This window comes from Hordeum vulgare, chromosome 7H (genome assembly GCF_904849725.1).
Source record: "Hordeum vulgare subsp. vulgare chromosome 7H, MorexV3_pseudomolecules_assembly, whole genome shotgun sequence".
NCBI lineage: Eukaryota > Viridiplantae > Streptophyta > Magnoliopsida > Poales > Poaceae > Hordeum > Hordeum vulgare.
In genome coordinates, this window is record NC_058524.1 from 81,387,595 (window position 1) to 81,409,421 (window position 21,827).

Below are 21,827 nucleotides of genomic sequence, written 5' to 3' on the forward strand. Positions count from 1 at the left end.
CCGCACGAGCTCTGGACAGGAAGAGTGTCATCCCTACAACACTTAAGAGTGTGGGGATGCCCTGCTGAGGCCAAAATGTTTAATCCAAATCTTGGAAAGTTAGACCCGAAGACAGTGAGTTACCATTTCATTCTCTACCCTCATAGGTCAAAAGGTTTTCGTTTCTACTGTCCAGACAGATACACAAAGTTTGTGGAAACGAGATATGTTGTCTTCTTAGAGGACGAGATGATGAGGGGGAGCCTGGTAGCTCGGAAAATTGATCTTGAGGAGAAAAGGGTGTATGCACCCATTCCAATGATTCAAGAGCCATTTTTCTCACTACCCATTGTAACTCCAACCATGACAACTGCGGGAGAAGACCCGGAACCTGTCCTTCAGGAGCCGACTGAACCCGTTGTTGATCATGAATTGGAAGTACAACAAGAAATAGTAGAAAGTGTGCCTGACAATGAGGCACTTAGAAGGTCTAATAGGACAAGAAGACCTGCTATTTCTACTAATTATAAAGTATACAACACGGAAATGGCTCATATGGAAGGTGATCCCACCACATATGAGGAGGCCATTAAAAACCCTCACTCATCAAAATGGATAGAAGCAATGGAAGATGAGATGAAATCAATGAGTTCCGATCATGTTTGGGACTTAGAGATTATTCCTAAAGGAGCAAAGACAGTAGGCTGCAAATGGGTCTACAAAACAAAGTATGACTCTAATGGGAATGTAGATAAGTATAAAGCCCGACTTGTGGCAAAAGGATTTACACAAAGAGAAGGGATAGATTACAATGAGACCTTTTCTTCGGTCTCTTGTAAGGATTCCTTCAGAATCATAATGGCACTAGTTGCTCATTTTGATTTAGAGCTGCATCAAATGGATGTAAAGACGGCGTTTCTAAACGGTGATTTAGAAGAAGATGTCTACATGAAACAACCCAAGGGTTTTATCATGGAAGGCAAGGAAGATCTAGGTTGTCGTCTAAAGAAATCCATTTATGGGCTAAGGCAAGCCTCTAGACAGTGGTACATCAAGTTCAATGATACCATTAAAAGATTTGGATTCCAAGAAAATGTTGAGGATAATTGCATTTATGCTAAGTTTAAACATGGGAAATACATTTTCCTAATCTTGTATGTGGATGATATCTTGCTTGCAAGCAATGGTATTGGTCTACTACAAGAGACAAAGAAGTTTTTATCCTCATACTTCGACATGAAAAACCTTGGTGATGCTTCATATGTTTTGGGCATTGAAATTCACCGAGACAGGAAAAATGGAGTCTTAGGACTCTCACAGAAAGCATATTTAGAGAAAGTTCTCCAAAAGTATAATATGCATAAGAGCAAAGCACACCTGCTCCCATAGTCAAGGGCGATAGTTTCGGGAAATATCAATGTCCCAAGAATCAGTACGAGCTCAATGAAATGAAAACAGTACCGTATACTTCGGCTGTTGGAAGTTTACAGTATGCACAAGTGTGCACACGCCCTGACTTAGCTTTTATCACCGGGGTACTCGGTAGATATCAAGCAAATCCAGGCCAAGAGCACTGGAAGATGGCAAAGAAAGCTTTGCGTATGTGCAAGGCACAAAGGAAATCATGCTGACATACAGGCGATCTGATTCCCTAGAGAAAAAGGGTACTCGGACGCCGATTTTGCGGGAGATAGAGATGATAGAAAATCCACGTTTGGGTACGTGTTCACTCTCGCAGGGGGAGCTATTTCATGGAAAAGCTCAAAACAGACCATAGTTGCATCGTCTACAATGCAAGCAGAGTTCATAGCATGTTTTGAAGCCACCGGGCAGGTGATATGGCTAAAGAAATTTATACCTGACTTGAAAGTGGTAGATTGTATCCACAAGCCACTAAAGATATACTGCGACAACCAGCCCGCAGTATTCTATGCTCACAACAACAAGTCCAGCAATGCTGCCAAGACAATAGATATAAAGTATTATGTTGTGAAAGATAAAATCCAGGATCAAACTATAAGTCTCGAGCATATAAGTACGAAGTATATGCTTGCGGATCTGCTAACGAAAGGCTTACCACCCACTGTGTTCAAGGAACACTTAGCCGGCATGGGTTTGATGGAAAGCCTATGATTCCTGGATAATAAGAGGCCCGGAAGTAAATGAATTTGTTTCAAAACAAAAGGTGTGTTGTAGTTGTATGATTCTATCGGCAATTAAGCTGTGATGATGAGACATGCTCTACACGTCTATATGTGATGGAATAAATAAAAGTATAAAGTCAAAGTAAAAGTTGAGATCAAGGGGGAGAATTTTAGGTTGATCTCTTCCGCGTGGGCCCAACGGCCCACCGGGCCCTTGATCCATGCGCCCTAATCGGGGGCGCCCAACCCGTTATGGTTGGTGGGCCCCTGTGACCTGCGCTATAAAAAAAGTGGTGGGGGCCGGGGCGCACGGTACGGGGTTCATTGCGCCGCCAGACTCCCCACCGAAATCCCCTTCCGATCTAGGGTTTAGCGTAGTGCTCACGGGAAGCACCACCTTCGGCTACACCCTTCCCTCACGTCACCGACGACTCCAATGCTCCGATGACCAGCGCAGGGAGTTCATCTGGTTTGGGACTAGGTAAGTCCAAGATTGAACCGGATACATCTATGCCTAGTAGATCCACGGGTTCAACAATAGCTATTTCTGTCTAACATGCATTGGTCTTCATGTTTCTGTTGTGCTGATCTTTTGAGTTAATTTGGAAGCAGCTTGTTAGATATAAATTCAGTTGCGACTCTGTATCTTGCTAGAATGGACTTGTTTTATAGATGCATGAACATAGTACATGAGAGCAAACCTAAAAATTGTACTTTTATCATCAACATCTTAGAGCTGTAAATGTAAAACTGTATGGAAGTGCCTCCCCTTGACTTACTTTTTGTACCTTTTTTAAAGTTTCACATACGTTATTGAGGAGATTTTCATAGCATGATTTGAGTTTAACCTACTGACTATAATATTTTATAGTCTGACATAATTTTCACCATGTGGCACATATAGGTTTATGGAAGCATTTTCAGTAAAGACATGCATTCTCATGACTTTGGTTTGGATGGGTGGATCTACGACGAGGAACGCCGGATGACCCCTGGTTGATGTTCGAGGAGCACTGGGTGGTGTTGGTCGTAGAGTAGCATAGTGTTCTCTAAGACTTGCTTGTAAAATTAATCTTTTTTGGGCCTTTTCTCTCTCATGTACGTGTGTTTTTCTGGGTGTGTTTATTTTTTTATTTTAATGACATCAACATATATTTTGTAGCGGCGGTAGGTACGTGGACGGCACGAAAGGTGTGGTGCGTGAGGGACGGATCCGGAGAAGAAAAAGTCTTTTTTCGCGTGACATGAGGGATAGATGTGTCGTTTTTCCTTCCGTCGGCGTCCCCGGACGCCCCCAGCGTGCTGGGTTCAGACTGGGACCGCCGAGGCCAATTTCAGCCCTAACCGACGAAAACCGGCTCTTTGGGGCGCGACTGAACCGTTTTTTTCCCACCTACGAAAAAATGGTCAAAAAAGGGTCTGTTAGAGCAACTCTAGCAGACCCTGCATCCGTCCGGCCCGCAAAACGTGTTTGCAGTTCGCAGAAAAACGTCTTTACGGGCCGACGCGCACGACCACGGATGTAGACCATGCATAACTGATCCGTAAAAAAACATATTCGTGGAATATGTTTTTTCAGACTCCGCGCGGGCTGAAATGTCCCTCCCATCAACCGCTTCCGCTTATATGCAGGGCACCGCAACGACGAGGGGGAAATACGCGGGTTGGGGTCAAGATTTTACCGCGAACCGCAAAAATATTTGCGGGCCGGGGCGGGATGCGGGGTCTGGTCGGGCAGGTTTTTTCACCCCGACCCACGTTTTAGCGGTTATTTTTCGAATCGGGACGGGATGTGAGGTCTGCTAGAGTTGCTCTTAGAGACGCGGTTGGAGATTCTATAATACTTATATTCGCCGATACACAATTCATATGGGATCCTTCTGTGTGTACGCGGATTGCTGGATGCCACGCCCCCACGGCGGCCGCTAGTGTCGCTCGTAGGCGGGCGACTAGCTCATAGCTGTAGCGGTAGTTTGCGGCATCGAGCGCGAATAGGATTCGCTGTTTTCTCTCTGACTACCGCGGTTAATTATTTCCTTCTAACGGACTGCGAACTTGGGCTTGGGCTTGGCCTCCGAGTTGAACTTGGGCTTAGAGTATGCCGAAATGTCCAAGCCTACTAGATCGGCGTTCTTGTAACGAACACGAACCGACTCTTTGATCCTCGATCTATATAATCGTATATGTACAACTAGCAAAAAAGCTCGTGCGTTGCAACCGAAGAGAAAATAACACACGCTTTTAATGTAATATATTAACACATTTATATTGTCGACGATGGCCTCAGTGCTCACACAACGAAAACGCGTTTGAATGTATAATCACTCGGAATAAGATGAGAAATATGTTGTTTCTTCCCACGAGATTTTTCAAAGGTGTGCATGTGTGGTTAACGATGTTTTCTTTCCTCTCAATTTAATTTTAATTTAATGGATATTTATTGCAATTCGTATGGTCGTCGGAAAGAGAGAAAAAAAGACAGTGCATTATAGATTAAGTTTGCACCAAAATTAATATTTAAGAAGTATTCAACAGCTAAAATAACATCCTATTTAGATTACACACATTTTTTCAATCAAATTTCATATATAACATGTTAAAATCGGAGTTACGGTTTAAAAGATATGGATAATTTTGTTTTAGATAAAATATGGATTGATTAACTGAAAAGTCAGGTTTTTTTGTTAAAACAAAAAAACTGACTTAAATAGGGACGGCGGGTTGATTACCTGAAATATCAAGGAGTTTTCTGTAAAATGCAAAAAAAAAACGGTTCGGCACCGACTAAAAGATGGACCGCGGGTTGATTATCTAAAACTGTGAGGACTTTTCTGCAAAAGGACAGAAAACGGTTCGTTCTGACTTAAAGTTGGACTACGGGTTAATTAACTGAAACTGCGAGGGCTTTTCTGCAAAATGACCGACGACGGGCGACAGAAGCGTTGCGCGCTTTATTATTAGAGCATCTTCAACAGGCGTTCAAAAACTGCTCCGCGCGCTAAAAGATTCGTTTTTTGGACGCCGGACTGCTCCAGCAGAAGCTGCAAAACGCTGCGCGCACTAAAAACTTCTGGGCGCGCGCTTAAAAACGCTATCGCGCGCAGCATATTTGGTGCGCCGGCTTGCGCGCGCAGCAAACTCTGAGCGGCTGCAGATGGGATCGCTGGATCGGACTGGATTGGGCGCCGCACTAGCGCGCGTCTGTTGGAGATGCTCCGGTCCGCGCGCTTCAAAACTGCTACAGTGACGCGCTAAAAAATTTATTGGGCGCGGATTTTTTACGCTGCCGTTGGAGATGCTCTTAGGGGAGATGGTATCTGTACGTCCGGTAATCCCAAACTACCAAAGTCCTAGATTAATTTGCCATGGAATCCGCATCAAAGATGGCGTGCTGCTGCCCCGGCGACGATGTTCCGACGATCTCCGACGACGACCACATGGACCTTGAGGCTGTCACCGTAAGGACGAAAGCCGCCTTGGAAAAGCTCCCCTCGACCGCCTCGCCACCGAGTGGCCCGGCGCGGACATCCAGCCACCCAAGCATGTCCGTCCGACCTTCATCGGGTACGTCCCTGCGCCGGAGTCCACGTCGTCCAACTCGGGCGCGGCGGAGTGGATCATCAAGTTGTCGGAGACCTCAACCGATCTGTTGGACCCGCCCAAGTACAAGTTCAGGCGGCTGCCCCGGCCGTCCCGGCCGCCGCCGGTGCCGGTGCGGAGCTCGCCGCCTCGGCCGCCCTCGCAGAATGACCAATCCGACTGGAAGGTCCCGCCCTGCGTCTCCAACTGGAAGAACCCCAAGGGGTACTCGATCCCGCTCGACAAGCGGCAGTTGGCGCCGTCCGATGGCCGGCGGACGCAAGGAGATAAGATTACAGGCAACTTCGCCAGGCTCGCGAAGGTGATGTACGTCGCGGAGATGAAGGCTAGGGAGGCCGTCCTGGCGCGGAAGACGATGCAACAGGAGCTGCAGAGGAAGGAGAAGGAGCGACGGGAGCAGGAGCTGCGACGGCTCGCCAAGGAGGCGCGCGCGAACAGAGCCGATGCTGAAGCACCTCCGGCTGCTGACAAGAAACGTTCTGCCAAGACTGGCAGGTCCAAACCCGGCAAGGGGCTCTCCGGGGGAGCACAGAAGATCATGGCGAGTGTCAAGAGGGAGAGGCCGGTCGGGCTCGACGAGCCGGAGAAGGGCGGCGACCCCTTCGACCTCGACCAGTTTATCTCTCAGGTGAAGAAGGGGAAGGAGAACTGATATTCCCTACATTCAAGAAATTGATCTAATGTTTTTGTTATTGCAACGTTTGCCTCTCTATTGCTAAAATTTGGTTTCCTCTTTTCATATGCCACAGTTTGCCTGTTTAGGTATGGATGATTTCGATCTGGACGAACTGCTAGGATCGAGGCTACGTATCTCATAGTTTATGATTAGGATTCGACCCGCATTTCTTGCTGGTAATGTCAGTGATTCCTCTAATTTGTGCCAGATTGATATTGTTTCAGCTTGTGTTCCCGTTTCATATGTGTACAAGAAACTTCTGTAGGTTCAAAGCAGTCGTTAGTCTCAAATTATCTTTGCTCTAACCAGGCTCCATCCTCCACACAGATAATTTACAAGGTACTTTTTTTCTTCCGTTCGCCCAATTATTTTTGCAGGGCCAGCAAAATGCAGCGTAAACAAAAATATATTCCTGGTTTTAAAAGGGTGGAAGACATGAAACTATCAAATAGTGTCATAGTTCTATATAGTCATCAAAGGATTTCAGTGTCACGGCTCGTGCCATGCCCGACATGCCCCTGCTCCCGACAATATACTATAGAGATGAGATAGCAGAAATGTGTCGGAATCAGGGACGACTGCATCAATGGTGTACAAACCCTGCAATTTTCTGAATTATTGTTTCTACCGTGACAATAATATTCCTTGGGTTATATAATTTTCGCTAAATGTCCATGTTAAACAGTTTTGTTTGTACTCTTATTTTGGATCCAAGTGTCAAAAAATGTCCAAGCTCCATTGAGATGCAAAATATGTTTCAAGGAAAAAATTTATTAAAAAAGCCACCACATTTGGAAGAAAATAGAAAATCAATACATTTGTCGTCATCATATCAAGTAAGGTCTATCCTCTCGCTAGGAAACCCTATAGTACTTACCTCTTTATTAAAAAACCCACATATAAGAGTAACTCCAACGCGTCGACCCAAACGGACAGCGCTTTTGTACGCTTTTATCTGTTTGGGTCGGTCGTTCGCATGGTGTCCGCCCAGTTTAAGCTTTGGATTGATAATGCATCCAACACCCGCGATCTAAATTTACCAGCATGGTCCGCTGGCCGTCCTTTTTTAACAAAATAGCATAGTTTCACAACGCATAGTTTTCAAGTAAATAATATAGTTTTACAAACTGAATAAAAAATAAATTGTCTCAAATACATTTGAAAAAAGATACATTTATTGGTTGGCAACATGAGCCTACATATGCTCAACCAAATCATTTTGCAACTGCATGTGAGTTTTGCAATCACGCATTTCATAGTGAAATTGGACGAATTGTTCAAACGTTCCGCTCCTTCATGCTCGGGCACAACATTTTCATCCTAAAACTGAAACTCTTGATCGTAGATACATTTTGGACGCTCACCTTCTACAATCATATTATGCATAATCACACAAACTGTCATAACCTTCCACAACTCTTGGTGCTCCAAGTCCTAGCAGGATACTGAACGATGCCCCATCGAGATTGCAAAACACCAAAGACGCACTCGAGGTCCTTCCTATCACTCTCTTGCTCTTGGGAAAATCTTTTCCTCTTATCTTCAACGTGGTCGGAGATTGTCTTCACAATAGTGATCCACTCAGGATAGATACCGTCACCCAGGTAGTATCCTTTGTTGCGGTTGTGGTCATTGATGGTAACATTAACCGGTGAGTTGTTGCCTTCCGCGAGCCTTGCAAACACCGGCGAGCGTTGAAGCACGTTGATACAATTATGTGATCTGGCCATGCAGAAAAAAGAGTGCCATATCCAGAGATCTTGTGAGGTTACGGCATCAAGTATGACAGTGTAAGCCCTGACATGCCCTTATACTGCCCTTGCCAAGCGGTAGGGCAGTTCTTCCACTCCCAGTGCATGTTGTCTATGCTGTCAAGCATCCCTGAGAAGCCTCTGCTGGCATTCATCGCCAACAAGCGTGTTGTGTCTTGTGGAGTCGACTCTCGCAAGTACTCATGGTCAAACACAGTAATCATAGCCTTGCAAAACATGTACATGGAATCTAGGCATGTAGACTCGCTCATACGGACGTACTCATCAATGAGATCACCGGATACTCCATATGCAAGCATCTGGCTGGTTGCATTGAATTTCTGATGTGATAAGATGAGAAGCTAATCTTTCCAAGGACGTCCTCTTTGCACTCGAAATAGTTACCGTATCCATCCGTCCTCTCTCTAATACAGTTGAAAACATGCCTAGCCATACGGAAACACCGTTGGAATTTCTGATGTTTGAACAACGCATTGGTTGTGTCAAAGTAAAACTCAAATTAGCATGACTAGTAACTTACCCCAGAAAACTAATAATTTATCTCCTACTGTTAATATAGCAAATAAGTATAATAAATTTGACAAGTAAGTATAATGGCATGGGCATAATAAAGTATAATGCGGCGAATAAATAAAATAAGTCCGACAAGTAAGTATAATGACAAGTGGCAAAGCTCTAATATGAAAATAAATTTGACAATGAAATACAATAATTTTGACAAGTAAGTATAATGGCAAGGGCATAATTAAACTATAATGTGGCAAATCAGCACAATAAATCCAACAAGTATAATGTCAAGTGGCAAGTTAATTTGTCAATATGATAAAAAAATTGACAAGTAAGTATAATAGTAAGGGCATAATTAAAATATAATGTGGCAAGTAAGTCCAATGAATTTGACAAGTAAGTATAATAGCAAGGACGTAGTCAAATTGTAATGTGGCAAGTAAGTCCTAAATTTGACAAGTATGATATGAAGGTCATAATTAAATTGTAATGTGGCAAGTAAGCAGAATGAATCTAACAAGTATAAAGTCAAGTGGCAAAGAAAAGTTGTTAATACGAAAAGTAAGTACAATAAATTTTATAAGTAAATATGACAAAAAAATTAGTAAGTACAATACGTGAAAAGCACCAACGAATAAAGTTGTTGAAATATAACAATAAAGGATCTTGTTTCGAAGAATTGGTCATCATTCATACCAATGTTTTGGAAGATAAATAGTTCACTTTCAATTTTTTGTAAAGTAGGTAAGTGCATAGATAAGCAAATAGTGGGAGGATGTTCTTAGCATAGGGTAGTACTAGTAGCAATTTTGTCTTGAGAGAAAAAAAAATCCTTCTGCACTACATGCATGTGATGCCAGCTCGCATGTGAGAGAGGGTGAAACCGATGGCAACCTTATGCATGCATCAATGCATGGGTACGTCTCACCCAAGGACACGCGAACACAGGCCGTTTTTGCGTCGGACTCGTTAGCGGCCGCCGCACGGTAATGCAAATATGCGGCGCCGCTACATAGTGGTGTCCTTCTTTGTAATGTAGAGATCAAAAAAGATGTAACATAAAAGTTGTGACACAAAAAGAAGAAAAGGTCAAATAACAAATAAATCACGTGCAGTCTTCTCTCATGACATTGAAGTATGTTTTCCGATCAGATGCAGTACACCAACATTGACAATATGGTCCACTTAATCCTATGCATCGCTCCGACAAGCGGTTTGGAGAAATTCACGAAAACACACTCGTTGTCAATCGTTGGCTGCCGCACCGTTTTTAAAATCTCTCCTTAATAATAAAGCAAATAGGGTTTTTGGTCGTCCGTCGTGGCAGTTTTGCAAAAAAAAACCTCACATTATACATATTCAACCCGCACTACCAATTTAAGTGGAAAAATGTATCAGTTTTACACAAACACCCCTTCTCCCCAGTTCACGGTCGCGAGTCTTCTCTCATCCATTCCGGCTGCTTACTGCCATCTCCGTCACGGCGCCGACGACCGCCACCGTCGGGCCATCGCCGATGGGGATGCCTCGCGCCGCCATCGCCGTGTTCTTCTTCCCATCCCCACCGGCCGTGAGAGGAGGAGCAAGAGGGGAGTCGTGGCGGGTCACGAGGCGGGGCTCCAGATCTAATCAGGAGCAGCACGACGACGACGAGCACAGAAAGGGGACGGGCCCCATGCTCATGGACGCGGAGTATTCCCCGCCGGCTGCGGTGCTCTAGGAGGCGGAGATGGAGGTTGTGGAGGAAGACGAGGATGGCCTTCGGCGCGGCGCGACGCCCTTCTCGGCCCAGAGCAGCTCCTGTGACCTGACGGAGGAAGAAGAGCCCCATGCGTGGAGCGCACAGCAGCAGAGGCAGAGGAGCCCCGCGGCGGCGGTGGCGCCCCGACCAGCGCGGTGGATGTAGCGGTGGATTTACTTGCGGCCGAGGCAGTCGAGGCACTTGCGTCCCTCAGTCATGTCGCCCATGCCGGCGCCCACGCAGCGGCGGCAGTATGCGCGGCCGCAGACGAGGCAGGGGTGGCGGAAGACGTGCACGTACCGGCTGCAAGTGGCGCAAAGGTTGGAGTGCGGGATGCCGACCCGGCGCATCTGCCGGCCGCTTCTGCTGGCGTCGGCGCGCGCGGGAGGAGGGCGCAGGTGTTGCTGCTGTCCTGTCGTGCCGCTTCTGCAGGTGGCGCGGGTCGAAGGAGGGGACGGAGACGGGGAGAGCTGGAAGCAGAAGTACATCACCCCCGCGCCTGGCCGTGCCGTTGCCCACATCCGCGAACAAGGGCGCGCGGAAGTACATCACCCCCTGGTACGGGTACGCGCACCCGCAGCTCTGCGAGCTCATGCTCTGCTCCAGCGGGCATACCCTGGAGAAGCACTTCACGAGGCTCGTCGTTCCAGCCCACTCACCTCACCGTTGCTCATGCTCTGCTCCGGCTCACCGGAACAACGAAGTGTGGATGGGAGGGAACCGGTGCCGCTACAAAAGCCAAGTAAAACATAATTATTCATACACTCTTGCTACTTATTGCATAATTATGTGCTTATCACATGATGGTCGGCAACATTGTACTTATTGCTACTTTTGGTGATGGTCTTCGGAGGGAATTACCGTCATGCCTTCCCATACTTGTTCATAGGATGGGCAATGAAATAACACGACTCACAGCTGTCAAGGTAAGCAATCAACGACACCTTCAGAACCAAAACTAACAGGGACATGATGGTAAATGTTGAGTTGAATTCTCAGTGTTCTACTCAATGGTAGAAAAACAAACATAAATGTTTTGATCAATGCATCTTGCTGAGTTGCTTGGGACAGAGATGCTTTCGTGGCGGGTTCATTGATTTAAAGATAGCTTTAGTACAATACCATAGTATACCAATCTATTTGTGTGGGTCTTGTCTATAGTTTTAGTTGTATACCCTGTCATCATTTTCTTATGCCCACTGGTGGTGTTTTCAGAAAGTTTTGTTTATTCTCTGTTTTCCTGTAGTAGTTGATAGTATGCAGATTCACTGCTTTTCTTGGTTCTGTTGCATTTTCAAAATGTTCATTCCTTACAGGCATTTGCGGTGATTGCGAATTCACTTCTTCGGATTGATCTGTCATGCGTCCTGGACCATGTCATTTCTGAGCTCACAGCTTTCCTTCGAAAGGTATAGATGTATTATACACATTGTTTGTTTTGATTTTGTAACTTGAAAAATCATGTATGTCAAACAGGGCATTAAAATTGAAGACTAACTTCTTTTGTTGTCCCCTTACAGAAGGCCAACAGAGCACTCAGGCAGGCAACATTGGGACCCTAAATTCTCTGGTTGTCACATATGGTGGTCAAATTGGCTCGTCCTCTTATGAAACGATAATAGCTGAACTTTCTACTCTCATAAGGTTCTATCCTTTCTTAGCTTTCTTCAACAAATCTCCATTTCCTGCCTACCAGGAAGATTGATGTTGGATTATCTATTGTGGCAGTGACATCGATTTGCATATGGCTGCTCTTGCATTGGAGCTGTGTTGCACAATAATGGTTGACAGAAGATCCATTAAAAATGTCAGTTTAGCTGTGAGACATAAAGTTTTGCCTCAGGCCCTTATTTTGATCAGGAGTGCTTTGTTGCAAGGACAAGCACTACAGGTATATATTTTCATATCTAAATATAAATACTGGATTTCTTCTTATTCTCCTACTGACAGAGGACATTGTTTCTATTGCAGGCGCTACAGAAGTTTTTTGCTTCACTGGTCCAGTCTGCAAATACAAGCTTTGAAACATTGTTGGACTCCCTTATTTCAACTGCCAAGCCATCACAGTCAGGCGGTCTTTCCAAGCACGCACTATCCTCTATTGCACAGTGTGTTGCTGTGTTATGCTTAGCAGCTGGTGATCAGAAATGTGCATCAACTGTTGAAATGCTTAAAGGCATTCTAAATGATGACAGTTCAACTAATTCTGTAAGGCTTTTCCTGACCATGCATATCTTCTGCACCATATTTGCGCATTTATATCATGACATTATTGTGTTCTTTGACATAACATGCCTTTATTCATTTACATAGCTTAAAAAATCATTCATGGGCATCGTCTATCCAGAGTTGATGGTGGAGATTTCATTCATGATGAGCCAATAGTAGAACGACAGATGGAGAAGAGACATCATGCCTTTTCATGCGCGATAACTCAGGGTTGAACTTACAAATGAACTGAGGGTTGGGAGAAAAGTAAATGAATTATTTCTTTTTTCCGTGGAAACGCACGGACATTGTCCTAGATCTACATAAAGTAGGCAAATCAAATGCATCTGGTCGTACTTTTGTGCCCAAGTGATACAAGGTGAAGAGGGATTGGGGAAAAAAAACTAGACAATAATATCTTGCATAGTATGGTTGCATTCTAATTTGATCGTTCACATGTTCATTAAATCAAGTACTCCGTACTTCCTCTGTACAGTAATGTAAGACGTTTTTGAACTGCAAAAACGTCTTATATTAGTGTACGGAGGTAGTACCTTTGTAGTTAAAATCAGTAAAAGAATTGCAATCTACTCCCTCCGTTCCTAAATATAAGTCTTTTTAAAGATTCCACTATAGATTACACACGGAGCAAAATGAATGAATCTACAGTCTAAAATGTGTGTATATACATCTTATGTAGTCCGTAGTGGAATCGTTAAGAAGACTCATATTTAGGAACAGAGGGAGTATTTAAAGTTTGCAAATTCAAGGGGTAACAAAATATAAAACATGAAGAAATTATATTGAAAAATGGTTAAGAGCATTAAAGATGTGAACAGACAATCTAGGAACAAGATGGAACTTCTAAATACGTCGTCTTATATGCCAGTTTGATAGCATCATTGATAGATCGTCAACCCACTGGGTTTTCTTAAAGCTTGTGTTTCCAAAGAAGTTTTATTGTATGTTTTGGAAATCATTTACCTATATTGTGGAACCGGGAATCCCTGGTACTGGTAGTACCCAGTCGGAAGTGGTCGTTGCTGACAGTAACCCCCGACATAAACGCCCCTTGGAACGGGAACACCAAAGTAGGAGCCAGCTGATCTTGGTCGTCCTATATAGAATGCATGTTTTACAACCATCTTCCCGAACCGTATTTTGCTTTTTTTTTAAATCCCCTGATGTTTCACATAATCAACCTGTCATCCGTATTTAAGTTAGCCGAAACGTTTTTTTTTGTTTTAACAAGAAAAACCTGACTTTTCAGTTAATCAATCTACATTTTACCTAAAACAAAATTATCTATATTTTTAAACCATAACTCCGATTTTAACATGTTATATATAAAATTTGATTAAAAAAATATGTAGAATATAAATAGGATGTTATTTTTAGCAGTTGAATACTTCTTAAATATTATTTTTGATGGAAACTTAATCTGTAGTGCACGGTCCTTTTTTTCTCTCTTTCCGGCGATGATACGAATTGCAATAAACATCCATTAAATTAAAACCAAATTGAGAGGAAAGAAAACATAGTTAACCACACATGCACATCTTTGGAAAACCTCATGGGGAGAAACAACATAGTTCTCATCTTATTCCAAGTGACTCATTCAAACGTGTTTTCGTTGTGTGAGCACTGAGACCATCGTCGGCAACATAAATGTGATGCCATATGAAAATATATTGCGTTCAGAGTGTGTGTTATTTTCTCTTCCGTTGCAACGCACAGGCTCTTTTGCTAGTATATATATACGAGAATTGCTTTTGGAGCTTGGCCTCCATGGAGGCCTTTAAATTTAAAATTCAAATGTCATGAAAATTTATATTTTTATATTTTAAACTTTTTTGAAAAACATACAGAGATATGTGAGGGCGTAGCACACATGTGTGTAAATTTTCAGGACAAAATACGTTGAAATGAGGGTTGTGTAAAAAAGACAAATCTGAAGCTTTTTAACACATTATACTATTCATCATCTCAGGTCATGAATTTGTCTTTTTTGTATAGATCACATTTCAACTTTTTTTCATCCTGAAATTTTACACACACATACATAACATCCTTGTCTACTTGCATACTTTTTTCAGATTTTTTTTAAACCGAAAAAATTGAATTTTGAATTATTTTCAGAAAAAGGCCTTCATGATGCTCGAGAGCCAAACGTCCATATTCGCTCTCTCTCTTTATATGATGAAAATAATTATTTATAAGTGAGGAGTCGAAGAATTAAGATCAGTTAGTGTGTGGGAGTGCATCATGCAGATGAATTCCAAGTTTGAAACCCATGCGACGGAGAACGGGTAACGTGCTCTTTGAAAATTGCATTTAATCGTGTTCGGCCCCGGATCGGAATTGAACTTGAATTATCTCCGAACAAGTATATAGGCCTCGTGGATTGCCGTTTCTGTAACGAAGTCGAACCGACTCGTCCGCTATGATATCTCAGCGTCCGTCCGGTGACCCCGAACTGCCAAAGCCCTAGTTTCACCATGGAATCCGGATCGAAGATCGCGTGCTCCTTCCCCGGCGACGCCGACGCCATCGCCGACGACAAAGCCGTCGAGGAGGCCACTGCCACCCTGACGAAAGCCGACATGAAGGAGATGATGCTCCTCGTCCGCCGCTTCTACGCTATGCTGGACGGCACGGACATCCAGCGGCGCAAGCGTCTCCGCACGACCTTCGCCAAGTACGATCCAGCGCACCGGTCCACGGCGTTCAACTCGGGAGCGGCGGGGAGGACCGTCAGTCAATCGGAGATGCCGTTCAACCCGTTGGCGCAGCTGAGGCGCAGGTTCAGGCGGCGGCCGCCCCGCCCATCCCGGTCGCGGCCGTTGCCGGTGCCGAGCTCGCCGCCCCGGCCGCTCCCGCGGAGGGACCAAGACGACTGGAAGGTCCCGCCCTGCGTTTACAACCGGCAGAACCCCGACAAGCCGCAACCGGCGTCATCCGGTGGCGCGGGGAAGCTGGACGATCAGGTAGACAGCAACTTCGCCAGGCTCTCCGAGGCGCTGGACGCCGAGGAGAAGGAGGCCAGGGAGGCCTTCCTGATACGGAACAAATCGGACAAGGGGTCCTCCGGAGGAACGCCTGGACGGGCTGCGGCCGGCAAGAGGGAGAGGCCGGCCGAGCTCGAGTTCGATGAGCCGGAGCAGAGCGACGACCCCTTGGACCTCGATCAGTTCATGTCTAAGGTGAGAAGGGGGAGGAACACTGATCGTCCTTCCTTATTACTCCTAGTCCTAGCAAGAAATTGATCTCATCTTTTGTTATTGTTGCTGAAATTTCGTTTCCTGTTTCTGCTCCTCAGTTTGCTGGTTTAGGCATGGAAGATTTCGATATCGACCAACTGCTAGGATCGATGCATATCCGATAGTATGGTGAGAATCCAGCCTACCTGCGTTGATTGCCGGTGATGTCAGTGGTTCATCTAATTTGTGCTCTGCATTTTTACTTCATCTGTGTTGCCTAGTTTATGCTGTATCGTCACTTCATTTAATTCTGCACGCTCTTGAACAGTAGTTGCTGCTGCTCGATCCAGCTGATGATGCAACGGAATGCCGGATTAATGGATAATTTTGAAAAGAAAAAAATAGAGTATGCTGCACATGCGTGGCGTGCAGACTGCAGACCGATAATTTTGTCAAAATACAGCAAGGGATTGTCCTAATTGCAGGACATAGGAATTAAGCAAGATGCGTTGTAACAGATGTGATACTGTAAACATTGTACTGATCCTTTCAAAGAGAAAAAAAAATGAGGTGGTTATCAGATTCTACTGCACTATCGAAGTGTCACGTGGGATAAATGCTCAGGCAGTGAATAGAAACGAGAGAAAAAGAACATGTTTTCTCTTTATTAAGAGATGATCTTTTAACAATCATATTTCACCACTGTCTAGGGCAACTAGATGTGCCCTAGTTATCAACAATTTTGCTAATTGCCGGTGATAAGCATTTTTGTCTAGCATGCTCTTACTTTGGGTTTAAGTCCAGTCCTACTTCGAAAAAATGTCAGGCTTCGTGTCCAAAAAATATTTTGTACTGGGAGAAAAATCACCATATTTTAGGTGGTTGTATCACCTAAGGCTACCCTCTCGCTAGGAAATTATATGCCTTTTTGGTAAACAGGAAATTATATGGTATTTAGTTGAACAAAGCAACCCAAAGGATTTTAGTAACAAAATTCCTTTTAAAAGCCCGCAAGGATAAATTATATGAATTCAAATCAGATAACATTATTATGAAATATCCTTCCATCCTAAAAGCCCTGGTCGGACATATATTCTAAAAAATACATTTGAAGTAAAATCCATATTTTTTAGTTCAAATGTAGCCCACCAAATCTATCCAAAAAGCCGATGATCTCATCAAAAGTGACCATTTTGGCCATTTCCTTCTGAGTAAGTAAAATGCACCACAAGTTCTAAAACTATTGGAGATGCGTCAATCTAGTCCTATAACTTTAAAACTGCTGTTTTTGTTCCTAAAATTATTGGAGGTGTGTCAGTTTAGTCCTATTACTTTACAATTGCAGTTTGGGGTTCTAGAATTATTGGAGGTGTGTCAGGCTGTCAACTTAGAGCATCTTCAGCCATTCGGCCCCCAAGGGCGTGAAATATCGCCACCTGGGGGCGCGCCGGTGAAAAAATCGCCCTGAGGGCTTGGGTTCATAGTCGCCCGAAAAGTTTTTTTTAAATGTAAATCGCCCCAAATTTGGTCAAAACCCAGTCAAATTCATACGAGGTTCATAGATTCATTAAAATTTGTACAAAAACTGAAGAAAACATAATTAAACATTAAATTAAAACTAAAACTAAGCTAAAGTCGTCGTCGGCCGTCGCCCGTCGCCGCTACCTTCTACATGGCGAGGAGCTTGTAGAAGGCGGTGTAGTCGCCGTCGCCGACATCATCGTCGTCGTCGTTGCCGCCCGCTCGAGCGCCGTCCTTGCTGCTCCCCTGCCCTGGGTCACCAGGGCGAACGAGCACCAGCGCCTCCTCATCTGAGTCGATGAGGAGGACGACCGCATGGCCAGTCGCTGACTCGAAGGGCCCAACGTGTTTTCGCGCCAAAACGTTTTCCGCTAGCTCCCCCGAGCGACCCCAGCACGCTGGGTTCGGCCTGGGACCGTCGGGAGCAATTTCGGCCCGAGCCGGCAAAAACGGCCTCTTGGGGGGCGCGACTGGGCCGATTTCGCACCGCCAGCACTTAAAAAGTCGCCCATGAGTGCCTGTTGGGGGGGAGGGAGTGGAGATGCTCCTAGTCCTATAGCTTCAAACGTGCAGCTTTGGGTCCCAAAACTATGTAAGTTTGTTCATCTCAGATCCTAAGCTTCCATGACCAGCATCCATGGTGCATTTTTCTCAAATGAGCCCCTTATATAAGTTTACATCCTCAAAAAAGGTTTATACGCTTCCATGTGGGAGTGTGTGTTGCAACCTGCAGGCCCACCACATGCGTGGCCATGAGCTGCAGGGCAGCCTCACTGAGAGGTTTGGTGTGGCCATCGAGGAGACCCCAAGCCAGTCGGCATGAAGGACGACACCCCTCTCCTCGACACAACCGCTAGGGAGATCCTGAGCCAATCTAGATGGAGGACGCCATCCCACTCACCCTTTCTTTCTCTCACAACATCGTCGTTGCCCCCACACCCTTGTCGTAGAGCTGGTCGTGCAGGTTGTTGTTCGGGCACGAGAGCAGGACGTCACAAAGGAGTGCCCGGATACCTCGAAGCCGGCACAAAGGTCGATGAGAGTGACACAGCCCCATCAATAGCCATAGGTGGGTAGCAATTGGACATTGTGTGACGTTTGGTTCTGCTACTGTTTGGTGAGGCTAAGATGACCGGTCTACCCTCCTTGCTGGAGCTCAAGCCATCATGCTAGTGATGGCCTCTGTATTGTCGTTTTCAAACATTCTGTGCGTGGGAGAAGACAAGGGCATGAGAATGAGGCGAGACAACACTCTAGGGTTTTTCTTGCATATTTACCTTTTATAAGTTAACCTAGTGGGTCCATTGGGTCAACGTGGCATCAATACAAGCATTAGGACCTAAGATGAACAAACTTAATAGTTTTGGGACACTAAATTACAGTTTTAAAGTTATAGGACTAAACTGACGCAACTCCAATAGTTTTAGGATCCAAAACTGCGGTTTAAAAGTTATAGGACTAAACTGAAACAAAACTACAGTTTCAAAGTTGCAAGACTAAAGTGACACACCTCCAATGGTTTTAGGACTTATGATGCATTTTACTCTAATTCTCTGAATTATGTTATGTTGAAGAAAACGGTCTCCTACTTTAGCAGCCTAAGGGCTCTCGAACATTAGGTTATTATTATTTTTGCATACCATACATACAGACCTATACAAGGTGAAGCATTAGGAAGTCCTAATTAAAGATCAAACAGCCAAACGACCACAACATACCAAAAGCACAGAAAACTACAGAGGGAACTGCTCTTGCCAGTGATATTGAAATAGTTACAGTTCATAGATAAGCTGCAATAGCAAGTTTATGTATGCATATTTGGTGCGGTTTATCTCAATCATGAAGAAAGTATGGTGCAAGGCAAAAAGGTGCATGATAAAAAAACAAAATAATACAAGCTAGCATATTACATTTCAGGGGGGACGATAGCATTGTTTTACATATAACCAGTCACCGAACAAAGTACATGATCACGTTAGATCATTCAAAAGCCAGAATCTTTCCCCTAAAATGGCAGAGTCTTAGGATCAGGAACCTACCATTAGATGTTATATGAAATTTTTGAAGGAACAGCTAGGTTAAGCTTTCTGCTATGGAGTTCTGAACGAATTGTTCAATTGCTTTAACAGCTTCTAATTCAATATCATGCTGATTTATTCCAGCAGATTTTTGGTATTTTTGGCTGATTTTGAAAGAGTGGTCACCACCATCAACAACATGCAGTTCATTCTTGCAGGTCATCTTCTTCCGAACTAACTCAAGCTTGTTCAAGGGGCATAGGCCATCTTTGTTGCCCTGTGAACACATCCACCACAAGACAAGATTTTTTTTCAATAAATCACAAGACAAGATTTTTAAGTTGTACTCTCTCCGTCCCAAAAAGTTGAGACAGTTATTTTGGGACGGAGGGAGTACTATTTACAACCCTGTTTGGAACATGAAAACAATTCATATTCTTGTTGGAATTGAACCGTTTGCTATAAATTTCCTATCAGATTATGTGTTCCAAACAACCCCTAAAACATTCACTTCAGATATTCAGAAAACAAAGATAGAAACTATTTTTCTTCAGTACCTGCACAAACATTGTTGGAACGATCAGCTTTAGTAGTATCTCGTCCCTCATTACCCCTTTCGCTCCCTGTTGAAGAAAGCAATGATGCAAAACAAAAGGAACAATTTCTTTAGTTTGTGATTCTATCTCAGAAAGTGAATTGTCTGTATACAGAATGACAGTGAATTGTCATATAAAATATCACTGCATAGTTGTAACAAAAAATGAGAAACAATAGCATGCACATCTGTATACAACAACCATTTTTGTGCACACATAGTTGTATTCTACAACAATTAAATTGTGATGCAGATCCAAATCCATTTCGGTGTGTATTGTAGTATTGAGCTTTGAAGAACACAGGCACAACAATTAAATAAGGAGACAGACCAGGAAGCAATCCAAATACTAAGTGCACACTGCAAAATGGGGATACCTTCAATGGATAGCCCAAGCATATGACCGCAGAAGCACAGATACCATCGGAGCTAGCTACCATGCAGCTGACCCTGAGAATGTTGAAGCATCACAAAAGTGTACTCAGAAGTCAGATCATATGACAAACCAAAAAGATGCACAAGCAACAACATTATCACACCACTAAATGTTACCTCGAACCCATAGACTTCCCCATAAGAACAAGCGGGTGACCAGGATGCTCTGCCACAGCATTCTTCACCACACTGAGATGATGGTCGACAAGCTTGTCTGCCTTCGGGGGAGGCCTCCGTTTACCACCGGACATATCTGCGGTGTTGTTGTTTGATTAATTCATCAACCATTAAGTGAACATGGGTCAAGCATTAAGAACTGGACCTTCAGATAAAAAAGAAACAATTAGCAGTAGGGGGAATTGAATAAACTCACATGGATAGTCGAATGTTACTACTTCAATGGCATCCAGGGCATCTTTCACCATCTCCTTCCAGCTAGAAGAACCAATTGTCAGTTCTTAAACATTACTATCCAGATACCAAGCACAGATAGATGTGTACACAAACTGGAATCCTCATTCAACTGATTTTATGAAGGTAGAGCTTTCATCACGCAAATGAGAACATTCTACCGAAGAGGGGGCATACTGGCTGCAGACCCGTCAAGCGCGTGAAGAAGAAGCAGAGAAAGAGAGCTCACTGGGTCATCCAATCAGAGGAGGAGGGGGCACCGGCGCCGTGGGCGAAGACGACCACCGGTTGCCGGTGAGTAAGTTTAGTCCGAAGGGGCGGAGGCGGTGACGGCGCCGTCGTGCGCTGATCCGCGCGGCGGCGCTTGCGAGCCATGGAGGGAGGTTGGCGGAAACCTAGTACTGTAGTTTGGGCTTTTTACCGTGGACTGGGGTTGGGGAAAAGAAGCAGACGGAGGGCATTTCCAATTTTACGCGCGCATTACGGCAAGCAAACTCCCGCCGAAACGCACAGGGCAGGAGGGGGCAAGCAACTTAAACTGGGCCGGCACCATTAGCTGTCCAATTTTCCTGTTTTTGGGGACCCAGTTATATTCGTTCTTTTCCTGTTGTTTCTTCATAGCGAAAGTATTCCTTTTCCAGTTCCTTTCTTCATAGGGCCTTCATCACGCGACGCGTGTCCCTCGTACTGCTACATCCTTCTTATCTCCTTCTCAATCAGCTCCTGCAGCATGCCATGGCCACCACCATCTCAAGCTCCCGCAACGCCACTGCTCATACGAGCCAGCAGGTCGCCGCCATATGCCCACGCGCACCCGTGCTCGCCACAGGCTGGGCCTCCCCTCCGCCGCCGGCCTGCTGCGTCCCCTCCGGCGCGTGAGGAAGGGGAGGCCATGGATTTCCTGCACGGGCGGAGCGTCGGGAGGCTGCGGCCGCCGAGGAGGAGAACACCTTGGGCGAGCTGGGGCATGGCTGCGGCCGCGCTGCCCTGCCGCCAGTGTGGCGGGCGGGCGGGGGCCGG

At 44.8% G+C, this 21,827-nt stretch overlaps 3 protein-coding genes and 1 pseudogene across 7 annotated transcripts; 3 read left to right on the top strand and 1 right to left on the bottom strand.

Moving 5' to 3' along the window:
- The first annotated feature begins 9,883 nt into the window (after window positions 1-9,883).
- Window positions 9,884-11,322, top strand: LOC123409250 (annotated as a pseudogene).
- On the top strand, window positions 11,310-14,850 carry LOC123408350 (cullin-associated NEDD8-dissociated protein 1-like). Its single transcript, XM_045101474.1, has 7 exons — window positions 11,310-11,345; window positions 11,669-11,744; window positions 11,808-11,828; window positions 11,940-12,063; window positions 12,148-12,310; window positions 12,391-12,627; window positions 14,767-14,850. Exons 1-7 carry the CDS (start codon window positions 11,310-11,312, stop codon window positions 14,848-14,850), a joined length of 741 nt encoding a protein of 246 aa, XP_044957409.1.
- LOC123409248 (SNW/SKI-interacting protein-like) lies at window positions 14,844-16,419 on the top strand. 5 transcript variants are annotated; one of them, XM_045102201.1, is made up of 4 exons: window positions 14,862-14,936; window positions 15,083-15,830; window positions 15,947-16,053; window positions 16,156-16,419. In XM_045102201.1, the coding sequence occupies exons 1-3, from the start codon at window positions 14,893-14,895 to the stop codon at window positions 16,010-16,012; spliced, it is 858 nt and encodes a 285-aa protein (XP_044958136.1). In that variant the 5' UTR covers window positions 14,862-14,892; the 3' UTR covers window positions 16,013-16,053; window positions 16,156-16,419. The 5 variants fall into 5 exon arrangements, with proteins under 5 accessions (XP_044958138.1, XP_044958136.1, XP_044958135.1 ...); XM_045102200.1 differs by having other exon boundaries at window positions 15,947-16,016; XM_045102202.1 differs by having other exon boundaries at window positions 15,947-16,016; window positions 16,159-16,419.
- Window positions 16,420-19,237: 2,818 nt separating this feature from the next.
- LOC123407463 (KAT8 regulatory NSL complex subunit 3) lies at window positions 19,238-21,246 on the bottom strand. Its single transcript, XM_045100596.1, has 6 exons — window positions 21,037-21,246; window positions 20,770-20,831; window positions 20,514-20,649; window positions 20,339-20,411; window positions 19,924-19,989; window positions 19,238-19,643 (listed from the first exon to the last, which is right to left on the bottom strand). The coding sequence occupies exons 1-6, from the start codon at window positions 21,180-21,182 to the stop codon at window positions 19,422-19,424; spliced, it is 705 nt and encodes a 234-aa protein (XP_044956531.1). The 5' UTR covers window positions 21,183-21,246; the 3' UTR covers window positions 19,238-19,421.
- Window positions 21,247-21,827: the final 581 nt, after the last annotated feature.

What these genes read in the sequence shown, in the direction of transcription:
- LOC123408350 (XM_045101474.1), top strand. Translation starts at nt 11,310, where the DNA reads ATGGGCAATGAAATAACACGACTCACAGCTGTCAAG. An exon ending in TGCAAGGACAAGCACTACAG is followed by an intron (nt 12,311 to 12,390) that starts GTATATATTTTC and finishes TTTCTATTGCAG; the next exon opens with GCGCTACAGAAGTTTTTTGC. An exon ending in ATGACAGTTCAACTAATTCT is followed by an intron (nt 12,628 to 14,766) that starts GTAAGGCTTTTC and finishes AATTATTTTCAG; the next exon opens with AAAAAGGCCTTCATGATGCT.
- LOC123409248 (XM_045102199.1), top strand. Translation starts at nt 14,893, where the DNA reads ATGCAGATGAATTCCAAGTTTGAAACCCATGCGACGGAGAACGG. An exon ending in ACCCATGCGACGGAGAACGG is followed by an intron (nt 14,937 to 15,082) that starts GTAACGTGCTCT and finishes ATGATATCTCAG; the next exon opens with CGTCCGTCCGGTGACCCCGA. An exon ending in TCGATCAGTTCATGTCTAAG is followed by an intron (nt 15,831 to 15,946) that starts GTGAGAAGGGGG and finishes TCTGCTCCTCAG; the next exon opens with TTTGCTGGTTTAGGCATGGA.
- LOC123407463 (XM_045100596.1), bottom strand. Translation starts at nt 21,182, where the DNA reads ATGGCTCGCAAGCGCCGCCGCGCGGATCAGCGCACGACGGCGCCGTCA. An exon ending in TCCTCTGATTGGATGACCCA is followed by an intron (nt 20,832 to 21,036) that starts GTGAGCTCTCTT and finishes TGGTTCTTCTAG; the next exon opens with CTGGAAGGAGATGGTGAAAG. An exon ending in AGTAACATTCGACTATCCAT is followed by an intron (nt 20,650 to 20,769) that starts GTGAGTTTATTC and finishes ACAACACCGCAG; the next exon opens with ATATGTCCGGTGGTAAACGG.